This window comes from Equus quagga, chromosome 4 (assembly GCF_021613505.1).
Source record: "Equus quagga isolate Etosha38 chromosome 4, UCLA_HA_Equagga_1.0, whole genome shotgun sequence".
NCBI classification, from domain to species: Eukaryota; Metazoa; Chordata; class Mammalia; order Perissodactyla; family Equidae; genus Equus; species Equus quagga.
The window spans coordinates 119,661,001-119,673,418 of record NC_060270.1 but is presented as its reverse complement, the minus strand read 5'-3'; the positions used below and the strand labels follow the sequence as shown (position 1 = coordinate 119,673,418).

Here is a 12,418-nt window from a genome sequence, read left to right as displayed (position 1 = left end):
TGGTTCTCCGACCAGGAAATGAACCTGGACCGCAGCGGTGAGAGTCCTGAATCCTAACCACTAGACCACCAGAGCTGGCTAAAATATCATGTTATAGTTGTTTTTGGTACTTACCAGATCTAAAATTTTAATGAAATAAAGACCAGTGGGTAGTTTGATATGCAGAGTCGTTTCATATGCATCGTCTCCAGCATTAAACAAGGACACATTCAACATTAACGTCTTCATATTTCCAACAGCAAGATAGGTTTTATTTTCATGTGGCCTAAAAATTAAGTAGTAGTATATTTAGTTCTTATTTGGGAAATAAAAATCTCATCTCCTCATTTATTTATCCTGAACATAAAATAATTTGGAAAAACAGCCGTGGGAGATGATCCCATACAAGTAGATGCAAATCCACGTCAAAAAGAACTCAATTTCTCATATTCCAGATACATTCAGTCAACTATTATCCAAGAAAAGTTTGTTTTTTAATTAGTTTTAATTAAACTAGTCTACTTTCTGTTTTACTTTTCTGTTTAACTTCTTTGATAATTTTAACATATTTTCTATCTTACAATATATATTGTAAAAACAAACCATTTTTTTCTTTTCTTTCTTTATCCTTGAATAGACATTGAACTAGTTGCTGTCCAAACCAAAGGGGGAAAGAGGGGAGCTAGGAGAAAAGGAGAAGAGAGGGACAATTTCCACCAAAATAGAGGATGTTCTGGTGGAAGTGAGCCTGGCATGGGAAAGGACCACCATGCCCGCAAATGGATGCCACTAAAATCCGTTGGACTAGAATTATAAGGCAGGCAGGTCACCTCTATCAATAACTAGACCAAGTTAAGAACAGAATTGCAGAAATGCTTCACCATCCTGTGAACTGGAAAGAGAAGATTGCTGCCAATCCAGACATATGAGCGAGTTCGAGTTTGGGCTCTGGCTCCAGTTCTTCTCAGTGGGGAAGTCATTTAGCAATTTTAAGTCTTCGTCACCCCATCTCTACTATAACAACTACCATTCAGGGAAGATTTGGCTCATGCATGTTCCATGAAGTCCTCAGAACACATTTATATATGAGGAACCAGAGGCTTAAGAAACTTATTCAAGGTAACACAGCTAGGATGACCTAAAGTCTCAAGGCAGATGCAAATCTCTTTGCCTACACAGCCTATTCTCTTTACTAATTAGAGGGTTAGAAGAACTCAAAGAAAACTATACTTACAGAATGCTACGATTCTATAAGCTTTCCTCAAAGACAAATGTTCGTAGATATTGAATAATTTAAAACTTAGAAAAATTACTTCAACCAGAGAAGGATGTGACCCAAAGCAAAATATCAGGTGAGGATAATCATAACAATAAGAAAGTTAAACATTCACCTAGAATTTCAGAGTTTATAAAGTTTCTTCAATAATGTTTACAATGTTTCTTCAATAATTGTATCATCCTATTAAGCATCTGTACAGAAGATTAGTGTTTGAATAAACTATGGAAGTGCTAAGCACAGCTGGCATTTAATAGTTATTTGTGAATCGATTTAAGACAAAGTGCTTAAGCACAGAACAAATTTCAGAATTTATGTTTTAAGCGCTACTTGAAGGTGCATAAATGACCGATTGACTATAACTGAAAGCTCCTCTATAAGTCACTGTGTTCATTTCTCCCCAATAAAAAAATAGTCTTTAAAAATTTTCTTTCTTTGTAGAGCTTATATAGTAAAGGACAGACTTGTAAACAAATGTTATATAGATGCATGGGAAAGAGTTATGAATGAGGGCTCTGGGTGACCAGGGCAGGGAACCACTTTTGCCTGGGGGTGGCAAAGGCATGTTGCTTCTTGCTTTTCTACTATTCTGATTATTTAGGTTGAGCTGAATGAGGATTTAAAGTTTTTTTTTAAATAAAACAGGTCTGAAAATTTCATGATTCAAACTGTTAACTTGGATTATACCCTTAATTGATTTCTTGAGTCCTCCTCCAATCCAGTTTTCACACTGCCGGAGAGGGTCATTTCCCAGAAAGTAAACTTGATCATGTCACTTGCTTGCTTAATATCCTCCCGTGCCTTTAAGGTAGAGTTCTGTAGTGTTCACTGGAGCATTGTTTACAATAGTCTAGACTAGAAACAATCTAAGTGCCCATTGACGGATGAATGGATGAGGAAGATGTGGTGTATATATATATATATATATACAATAGGATACTATCCAGCCATGAAAAAAAAGATGAAATCTTGCTGTTTGCGACAACATGGATGTACTTTGAGGGTATTATGTTAAGCAAAATAAGTCTGTATGATTTCACTTATGTGGAAGATAAAAACAACAACAACCAAACACATAGATACAGAGAACAGATTGGTGGTTACCAGAGGGGAAGAGGGGGAGGAGAGAGGGGGAGGGTTAAAGGGGTGAAGTGGACATTTATATGGCGACAGAAGGAAACTAGACTTTCGACGGTGAACACAATGTAGTCTATACAGAAGTTGAAATACAATTATGTGCACTTGAAATTTATATAATGTTATAAACCAATGTTACCTCAATAAAAACAATTTCTAATAAAAAACAAAATAAAAAACAAAGTGTAAGAAAAAAAGAAGAGTTCTAACTCATTAGCATGGCGCATGAGGCCTTCAAGAGCTGGCCCCTGCCTCGCTTGCCATTGCACAACTCATTCGTTCACTTTAGCCATCCTTACCTACAAACAGGTGTCCCAACACATGCGTTTTGTATCTTACTTCAAGCCATCCCCCTGCCTTTACATCTTCGCCCTTCATGTATCTAATTAACTTGCACTTACTCTCCAAGATTCAGTTTGTGTCAATGTTAAGAATTCTTAGAAGTTCTTCCAGTTGATTATTATTGCTAACTCCCATCACCCAGCATTGCATTCCCACCAACAAAAATGACTTCTCCCTCTCCCAAGAGTTCGTGGACTCATCACTGTGAATTCTATCAAGTTACAGACATGCTTATCTGTTCTGTGATAGTATACAAATTCCAAATGTTTCAGTAAGCAAACATCTACTATGACCATGTGCATGTGCTCTGTACCCCGCCCACATAACCTCATGTTTTAGTGGCAATATGACTGTTGAATTGACCAATAAATTAGTGGCAACATCAATACTTAGAAAAAGAGTACAGTTTCTGAGAAGAAAATTATTAACTCTTACGAACCTCAGAATATGCAAACGAAATTATAATTATAACTTCTTCCCACTTTTATACTTCAATAATATAGCTCTATGAAATTGGACAGTTCACTTAATACCTAAAAGTTCTTCCCCTCTTGTCCTGATTTTTTTTCCATTTTAAACTTACTTATCAAGATAAAACATACACATAGAAAATGCACATATCCTAAGTGTACAACTCAGTGAATTTTTACAAACTGAATACACGTATGAAACCAACATCCAAATCAAAAAAAAAAAAAAAAACGTTACCAGCACCGTAGAAATACCCATGTGCTCCCTTCCTTCCAGTTATTGCACTCTACCCACCATCTTGCTTTTACTAGTATAGATTGGCTTTGCCCAGTTTTGTATTTCATATAAATGGAATCAGAGAGTATGTAATCTTTGAATATCAGTTTTTCTTTACTTAAAATTTTGTTTGTAAGATTAGTCTATATTGATACATGTAGCTGTAAATTGTTTATTCTCATTGATGCATATATTCCATTTTGTAAATATACTACATTATATTTATCCATTCAACTATCATTGGGAATTTTGACAATTCCAGCTTGGAGCTATTATAGTCTTTTGGTGAACATGTGCATGTAATTCTGTTGGGTCAGTCTGTCTGTCTGTTTGTTCATCTATCTATCTATCTATCTATGAACAGATCCTTATGGTCTGTTAACCCAGGATTAATTCCTGATAATTTCTAAATCTGGCTGATTTTGGCAACCAGCTTAAACTATACTAACAAATTATAATTAAATTACAAAATATATTATATGGAACTATATTTAAATAACAAAAAATTGAGGACGAGAGAATTGCTATAGAAAAAGCAAGCCTACCACAGGGTAGGGGCTCATAAACTGCTGAAGGCCAAATTGGGACCTCCACCTGGTTTCGTAAACAAAGGGTTATTGGAACGCAGCCATGTTCATTTGTCTGTGGCCACTTCTGCACTACGATGGCAGAATTGAGTGGTTGAGACAGAGATCTCTGTCCCACAGAGCCTAAAATATTTACTATTTGTCCCTTCATGGAAAAAGTTTGCCGGCTCTGCCATAGAGAAATCTCATTGATGAGCATAATTAGTTTCAAAATAAGCATACAACATAATATTACTATATTTAAAATCTGTATTATTCTGACAATAATAGAGGCTTCATTATTTCCAATGGCATAGGACATAGCATTAGAGAAAACGATCCCCCAGACCTCATAATTCCTTAGTTGGTACTCAAGACATCGAGGAGAAAGGAATGAAGAATATGTCCATATGTTGCATCTCTAGCTTCTGATCCCTGGGTTTGAGAAGTTGAATATTTCTGGAAGTATGTGTAATGACTAACAAAGCGGTAATGCTAAACCACAGCTATCATTTCAGGGTGGAAGAATCAGACTCAGGGACAGTGTGGTATTTCTCCCAACATTTTCGGGAATGGCTGTGATTTACTCATTCCTGTATTGTAAACCTTTGTGTTACATAAGTCTGCATCTGCTTGGTGGCACTGCGTTAAATGGTGGGGAGGAAATGTGCGGACATATAGCTGTCCTGCATTCCCCCTACTGTTCTATAATCATGTTACGACTACAGGAACTAAGAGGTTCTAAAAGTAAACTTCAGCTTGACATTAAATTTTAATTAAGACTTGTAGAAGAGCTGCCTAGAAATAGACATTTATAAAATATTCTGGCTTGTAACCAAAGCATTAGTCACTGAACACCTTTGGGAAAGAAGTTGGCACTTAGACAAGCAACAGAAGGTGAAAGCATGGCATAAACAGCTAGGTTCCAAGACAACAGCAAATTAAAGAGAAACACAATGCTCACATTTCAGCAGCCAGACTCCTGGTTTAGTTTCCATTTTTAAGCTATTTTGCTACATTACCATAATTACGATCCTACTCTTTTTTTGTTTTGATATACATCTTACTGTACCTCGATTCATTAACAAGGTGCCATTGGAAAGACACCCACTAGCTTTTTACATGAGACATAATAAAGGACCAGGTGCACATCTGGAAGGGCGACAAGGCTGAACCAGAGCTTTCCCCGGGAATCATAGTTCATTCTTCATTAAAACATGCATAATGCAGACTTGAAATTTACAAAGCAGCCTAGAATCCATGTAATTTAAACAAATCAAGGTACTGTGTACGTACAGAATCATAACTTAATAAGTGAAACAGGAAAATGATGTATTCAGCACTAAGGCTCTGTTTTTCCTGACTGAATGATATTGTTTTATTTCACAAGAAATGCTCCCCAAGTCTTAGTGTAATGAATGCATTTCGCTTGCATAAAATGAATTAGTGCTTCCTAGCTAACCTGTTTTGTTTGTTTTGTTTTGTTTTGTTTTAAAGATTTTAGTTTTCCTTTTTCTCCCAAAGCCCCCTGGTTCGTAGTTGTGTATTTTTAGTTGTGGGTGCTTCTAGTTGTGGCATGTGGGATGCGGCCTCAGCGTGGCCTGATGAGCGGTGCCATGTCCGCGCCCAGGATTTGAACCGGTGAAACGCTGGGCCACCGCAGCAGAGCGCACAAACTTAACCACTCGGCCATGGGGCCAGCCCCCCTAGCTAACTTGTTTTTAATCAAGATGCTAGAACAAAATATAATGTAAACTGATACGTATCTGTGTCAAGATACGTGAGTCACTTATTTGACAAAAAATTAGCCTGCAGCATGTGGTCTACAGGAAAAATAATACTGAAAAATTCTCATCTACTGAAATACATCAGTTACCTGGCATTTAAAATTTTATTGAATAAAGGCAAACTCATCGAGGTCCAAGGGAGTACAGCAGAAGAACATGGATTGGAAGACTAAACTAGGAATGAGCATGTTTTAGTGTATAAGGCACATAATTCATCTTCCCCAAACTCTGTGAGCTCAGTGAGGCATATATTCCTACTACGTCCATTTTAAAAGTGGACAGTTTTGTTGGACTAGCTCTTTGGGGAGCTAACAGCATAGTGGCAAACGCTGCACATTGCTCACTGTCTGCTCAATGGTGCTTTCTCTTCTTGGCTGCTAACAGAACCCCAGATTATTCAGGCAGTAGGCAGCATTTTCTTGATATTGCACCAGATAAGCCCCTAATTCAGCTTCAAGGAATGAGTTATGATCAATCTAATATGATCATGGTGACTCCCTTATCCTTCAACTATGATAGATTCAGGGTAAACATGTGACACGAGTCTTGTTAATCACAATAAGAAATCTGCCAAGGCACCTCCCTTGCTAGAAAGGCAGCCTCAAGAGGACACAGGATTTTGCTGTTGCCTCTTTTTTTCTCGGTGCTGCTGCAGCCATCTGGTGACCATGAGGGAAACACGAAGAGAACTGGAATGGTAACCTTGAACGTCCAGATTTGGGGAGCTGCTCACGAAACCCACAACCACCTCTCCAGACTGCTTATTATGCAAAATAATTAAATGCTTTTACTGTTGAAGTCACTATGGTCAGGTCTTCTGTCCTTTGCAGTTAAAAGCACTCCTAACTGATATGAGAGCAACTGTTCAGGAAAAGCCTACATCACCTACCCTGGAAGCATGACTGAGGTACAACAGGGAAGTAGTACCATTTACATCAGTAATCTAAATGAAGGACTTGATTTTAAACTGCCTATGTGATGGCTAACACCTGCTATTATATTTATAACCTTGATCGTCATATTTGTTTATCTGTCTTTTGCAGTGTAAGTCCATTTGGATGTGGTTTATTGTCCAGAGAATTTAGACATTCGGGAGGAAGCCTCAGCTTAATGAAAACATGAGGCAGAGCTCATAAGCGCGGTTTAGTTTGCTGTTGGCAGTCTATTATTGCAGTCTTCAGGAACTCATGTACTTTACTGAGTAAATACATTTACCTAAAGCAGATTTGTAGCTCTGGGACACACAAATACCATCAGTGCCAGTGGGCTTATAGTCAGGAGAATGTGCAGAACATGTGGTCACAATCTGCGTACTATTACTGAGAAGGGAGACAGGACACCTATGTAGGAAAGGCATATTTCTGTCTGATAGAGTATAATTTACTAAAAATGCAAAACAGCTTGTCAGAACCGTTCACTGTGGGCCTGAAAAATTAATTAGAGGTGTCTCCATTTGAAATTCCTCAAATGAGTTATCATTTACCTGAAAGAAATAGCCTGTAACTTTCTTAGTCGATATAGAAGAGTGGGGCTCACACTCCACACTGGTGCTCACGCACTTCACCCTCACGAAACTGACAACTACTAACCAGCAGCACTCTTGGGACATAAATAAACAATAAACCACGGACAAATAACCAGTACGTGTGCAGAAAATGTTTAGAATTCATTGGCAAAATTTCATGTTATAACCAAATTATTTTTATCGTGATCCATAAATGGTCCAACCATAACACATCAAAAATAACTTTTATCGAACCTTCATGTGTACCAGGTTTTGTGCTATACACTCGCCTGCATTATTACATTTTATCTTTAAAACACTCTTACAGAGTAGGTGCTATTTTACCTTCTTATCAATGAGGAAAGAAGTTTACAGAGGCTAAAAGGTTTCTCTAAAAAGGTCATTTAGGTAATAAATGGTAGATAAAAAACTTGACCAGGTTACTTCAACTTCAAATCCGAAACACTTAACCATCATTGGTTGTAAGCTTTTAGTGTGATAAGAACCACTTGGAGTCCTATTAATAATGAATATTTCTGGTTTGGTCTCCATAGATTGTGACTTGGATAGTCTGGGGCCTGGGAACGTGCATTTCCATCAAGCAGTCCAGGTGATTCTCAAGAAGGTGACTCAAAGGCCACATCTTGAGAAACACTGCCTTACCCTCTGTTGGCTGCCATTTAAAGTCATAATGGACTTGATATTTAGACTACAAGAAATATTATCACTTCAAATTAAAAATGCAAAGTAGACAGTGTAATGTCTTATTGTGAGAAAATATATAATGAAGAAAAACTAATAATTCAATTAGATTAATAATTACATATCTTAACTCAACAAGATGTATTTTCATTCTTCAGGAAAGAAGCATTCTTAGTAGTATTTTCACATACATTTCAATGTCCCATTTTCTCATAGGCCAGAGGGATTGCAATGAAAGATGACAAAGTGACAGCAGGAGTGTCTGATTTAAGAAATGAAAACACTACTTATTTATAGCTTAGATAAGCTTTCCCACACACAACTCTTCTTTTTTATCAAAGGCCCATGACAGCAAAAACACCAAGAAAACTACGCATTTTAGGAATAAAATAAATACATGAATGGGAAGGTTATAAATTATTCAACTAATAAATCAACAAAGGCACCACATTATGTATGAGGATACAAAGTAGCTAGTAGTCACTGTTTTTGGATTATCTGAGCAGCCAATCTGGATGATTTAAGTACAAAGTCCAATTATCAATCAAATAGGTTAGGGCTTCTTGGCCCTCAACTGTGGATGCTCAAGGCTATATTGGCATTGCATATGTGAAAAGAATTAATTTATTCTCTGCCATATGTGATCCCATCCCAGCAGGGTACACAACATTGTTTGTCAACCGTTTTACTCATTCCTAGTTGACTCCCTATCCCATTTATCATAACAGTTATTTTTAATCTTTTCCTGTTCCTTTCAAGTTCACAAACTCATCCTCAAAGCCCTCACTTTCCATAGATGAACTTACTTTTTATTCTGGCCACCCATGAATTCTTCACATTTCCCTTCCTTCCACATTGAAATTTTGTAACGTCAAGCATCTTTTCATAGCTGCTTAGCTCAAGGTAAGGAGAATCTTCCCTTCTTTCTAAGGCTGACTTCTCCACCACAGTCTGATCCCATTATATGTTCTTTCCTCTATTCCATTCTCAGCAAACATCTCTTAGTCACCTACAGCATTCCAGGTACCATTGGGCATTGGGGACACAAAGATGAAAAGACAAGAAACTGCCTTGAAGCGGCTTGCAGGATAGCGTGGAGACAGACGGTAATGGTGGAGAGTGTGCAAGGGCGTTGGGACCAGGGGCCCAGGAGGAGACAAAGTGGGCTCCAGTTAGGAAACAGCTGAGATTTACAAGATAAATAAAACTTAATCAAGTAGATAAGTGAGAGAAGTGAAAACATACAGAGGCTCATGAGAGCATGCAAGGCCAAGCAACTGCAAGTGGTCTGCCATCAATGGAAAGAAGTCCTGGGGAATTGGTGAGGAAGAGCACAAAGGAGTATAGATTTTAAAGTAGTAATGAGCCACTGAAGCATGTTATCAGATGTGTACTTTAGAAAGCTCACTCTGGAAACATCATAGAATAATGCAAAATCAGAAGCCAGTAGCACAGAAAGCAAGAAAGCTTGATGATCCAGGAAGGATACTGAGTACCTGGCTTGGAGCAACAGTGGTAGAGATAGAGAAGTATGACGGGTAAAAAATACATTTAGGTGGTAGTATTATACGACTTAGTAATTTATTGGATATCAAGGATAAGAAAGAAGAATGCAGGTGGAGCTCCAGGTTTCTGGCTTTGGTAACTAACTAATGGTTGTGTCATTGGCAGATAGTGACTGGGCACCCAAGAAGACATGTCTAAGAGACAACTGGATGTGTGTGTGTGGAACTCAGAGATACTGATTTGGGCATTGGCAGTGTAGGCAGGCCAGGTGAGGACAGAGTTGGGGACAAGATTATCTGGGGAAAATATGGGAGCGTGGGCAAGGAGTGAGAAAGGACCACTTACGGAGCCAACACAGCCCGAATCAAAGATCCTGCAAAGACAATTGAGAAGGAGGGGCTAGAGGAGTCGGAGAAGATTGGGAGCAGGATGTCATTACAGTTGCTCAAAAGAGGAAGTGAACAGCTGTCAAATGCTTCAGAGAACAGTTCAAACAGGATCTGAGATGTGCCCCCTGGATTTAAGTGGAAAATTTCTCTCTCCAATTTATTCTTTTCCCTGCCTTTGACCCTCACACTTGTTTATATCTTCCAATGACTGAATAAATAACAACGTGATAAATACATAAAAAGTCTTCATTTGAATCTACTTATTTGCAGTATATTCTCCTCCTCTTAATCACTGACCCTGTCATTTGGCTACTACTGCACGGAAATTTCTATCTTAAAATTTGCCAGTGACCACTTCCTTACCCACAAGTCACATTTTAAATATCAATTCCCACGACATTTCCTCAGTCATTATGCTATCTGATCTCTCTACAAAATTTCACAATACTGAGTTCCTCTTTTTAAATTCTTCATTGGCTATTTCATTATGGAATTGGTTCTCCTCTTAGTTCTTTCCAGTCTCTTGCAGTGACTCCCCACTCTTGTTAAGGTCTTTAATTAAAATTGGCCCTCCAAGATTTGCGCCTTAGTTCTTTTCTCTGTGAAACTCACGTTTCCACCCCACCCCCACCCCCACCCTGGGAATTCTCAAAAGTCACCAAGGTGTAGAGGACTTCCAAATATAATTCTGAACTAGATTTTCATGTGGAGAGCTACAGCAAGAAGTCCCACCAAAGTCAACATGCCCCTATTTAAACTTGCTTCCTTTATATCCCTACCTCCCCAGTTTCCCATTTTCCTGTCCTGTCACTGATGCTTCCTTTCCCTCTTTCACTTCCCATATATAACCAGTTCTCAACTGGAAGTATGGACTCTGTCTCTCTGGTCCTCATTTTCTCATCTTCCCTCTGATATGAAGAACAATTTCAATACAGGGGATTTAGACATGATACAAAATTACAATGATTTATTCCCAACATTTATCTAGTTTTCACAGTGTGCTAGGTGCTATTCTAAGCACATTACATATGTTTTCAATTTTGCCGTTTCCCCTTCTATGAATTTAGAAGAATTACATGGTTTATTCCTTTTCAGATGTGTCACGTATACATACAGAGAGGGATTTCTTTGTTTTGTACAACAGTCTGAATTACGTAACCAGTTTTCTGGGTGATAAAAAACTAAGCACTATGTAGTGAAGTTTAGCTCATTTTGCCATCAAAAACTCTACTAACGGGCCCTTAGATACGTCTAAAACAAAATTACAATTATAATAATGATAACTCAATGTATAATCAAATCCTGAAATATCTTTTGAGTTATCAATAAAAGATTAAAACATGCTTCATAAATCCTTAGTGCTCACACATTTTCTCATTCTTTCAAAAAGTGGTAATCTTTGAGTACATACTTATGTGAATGATGAATAGATCACTTTATCTCTCTCAGTAGAATGTTGTTCTTTTCCAGTTCATTAAATGCTGCTAACCCCCAAGGATTAGTTCTTAGCCCTTTTGTCTTTAGAACCCACATGCACACACCTATTAACCCATCTTGATGAATAACAGAGAATAAACTACACTTACTTCAAAAATCCAATTTTTGCAGAAAGCTGTAAATCTGCAGAACAATTTTCATGGGCACAAAACCTTGCAAAGTTTATCTGGAAATAAAATAAGACAGTAATTTTTATTTTAGTTCAACTCAGTAGGTATATTTCTATGTGTTTTTAAAGAATAATACATCTCTGATACATGAGAAAAATCAAATTAATAAATCTAATTGATAACTCCTTGTTTTATCCCTTTTGGAGAGTTCAACTAGAGAATTAGTCAGTAGGTTCAAATGACAAGTAATTTCAGGGCTAAAGGGACTAAGTTCTTACAACAGGTACATTTAAAGCCTAAGCTCATTAAATAGAAAAAATGATTTTTTCTTTCATAATAGTTGTGTAAAGAAATAATTTTAATCAAACTGCGGTAGTAACCTCTGCAAGTGTTTGAAACCTGTGCTGCCAAGATGTTCTTGGTCGAGTTCCTCTCTACTTTCTGGTAATGCAGCAATTTGATTCCACTTATTACACATAAACATGGCACTTATTTTCCACAGATGGCAGGACAGTGATTTTATATTCATTGAAAATAACAAACTGTAGAAATTTGACTTTGAGGACATACTGAACAAAATTAAATGATAGTCTATCATAAAGGTTCCAGAATTTATTTAACTCTAAGCATTTTAATAGGACTCAAAGATACTATAAGGTACATGGGAAGACCTGAGGTGTAAGCTGGACCAAGAAAAAGTACAGAGAGATAAAAATAAAGCTGAGAGGAATAGGTAAAGAGGGAGAGATGAAGGAAGAGAAATCTAGAAAGTCAGAGAAGGAGCCAGGCACCTGAAATGGGAAGTGAGCAGAGAGTTGTCAAATAGCATGTAGACCACAGACTGCCCACCTGGGGAGCAGAAGGAATGTGTAAATC

General features: G+C 37.6%; 1 protein-coding gene across 2 annotated transcripts in view; it reads right to left on the bottom strand.

Moving 5' to 3' along the window:
• ITGA4 (integrin subunit alpha 4) overlaps positions 1 to 12,418 on the bottom strand; it is a 71,475-nt gene that overhangs the window by 11,917 nt on the left and 47,140 nt on the right. For both annotated transcript variants that reach the window (XM_046659873.1, XM_046659874.1), the window contains 2 exons: positions 11,522 to 11,598; positions 115 to 265 (listed from right to left, as the gene is read on the bottom strand). In XM_046659873.1, the coding sequence (XP_046515829.1) occupies positions 115 to 265; positions 11,522 to 11,598 (228 nt within the window). The remainder of the gene's footprint in view (positions 1 to 114; positions 266 to 11,521; positions 11,599 to 12,418) is intronic.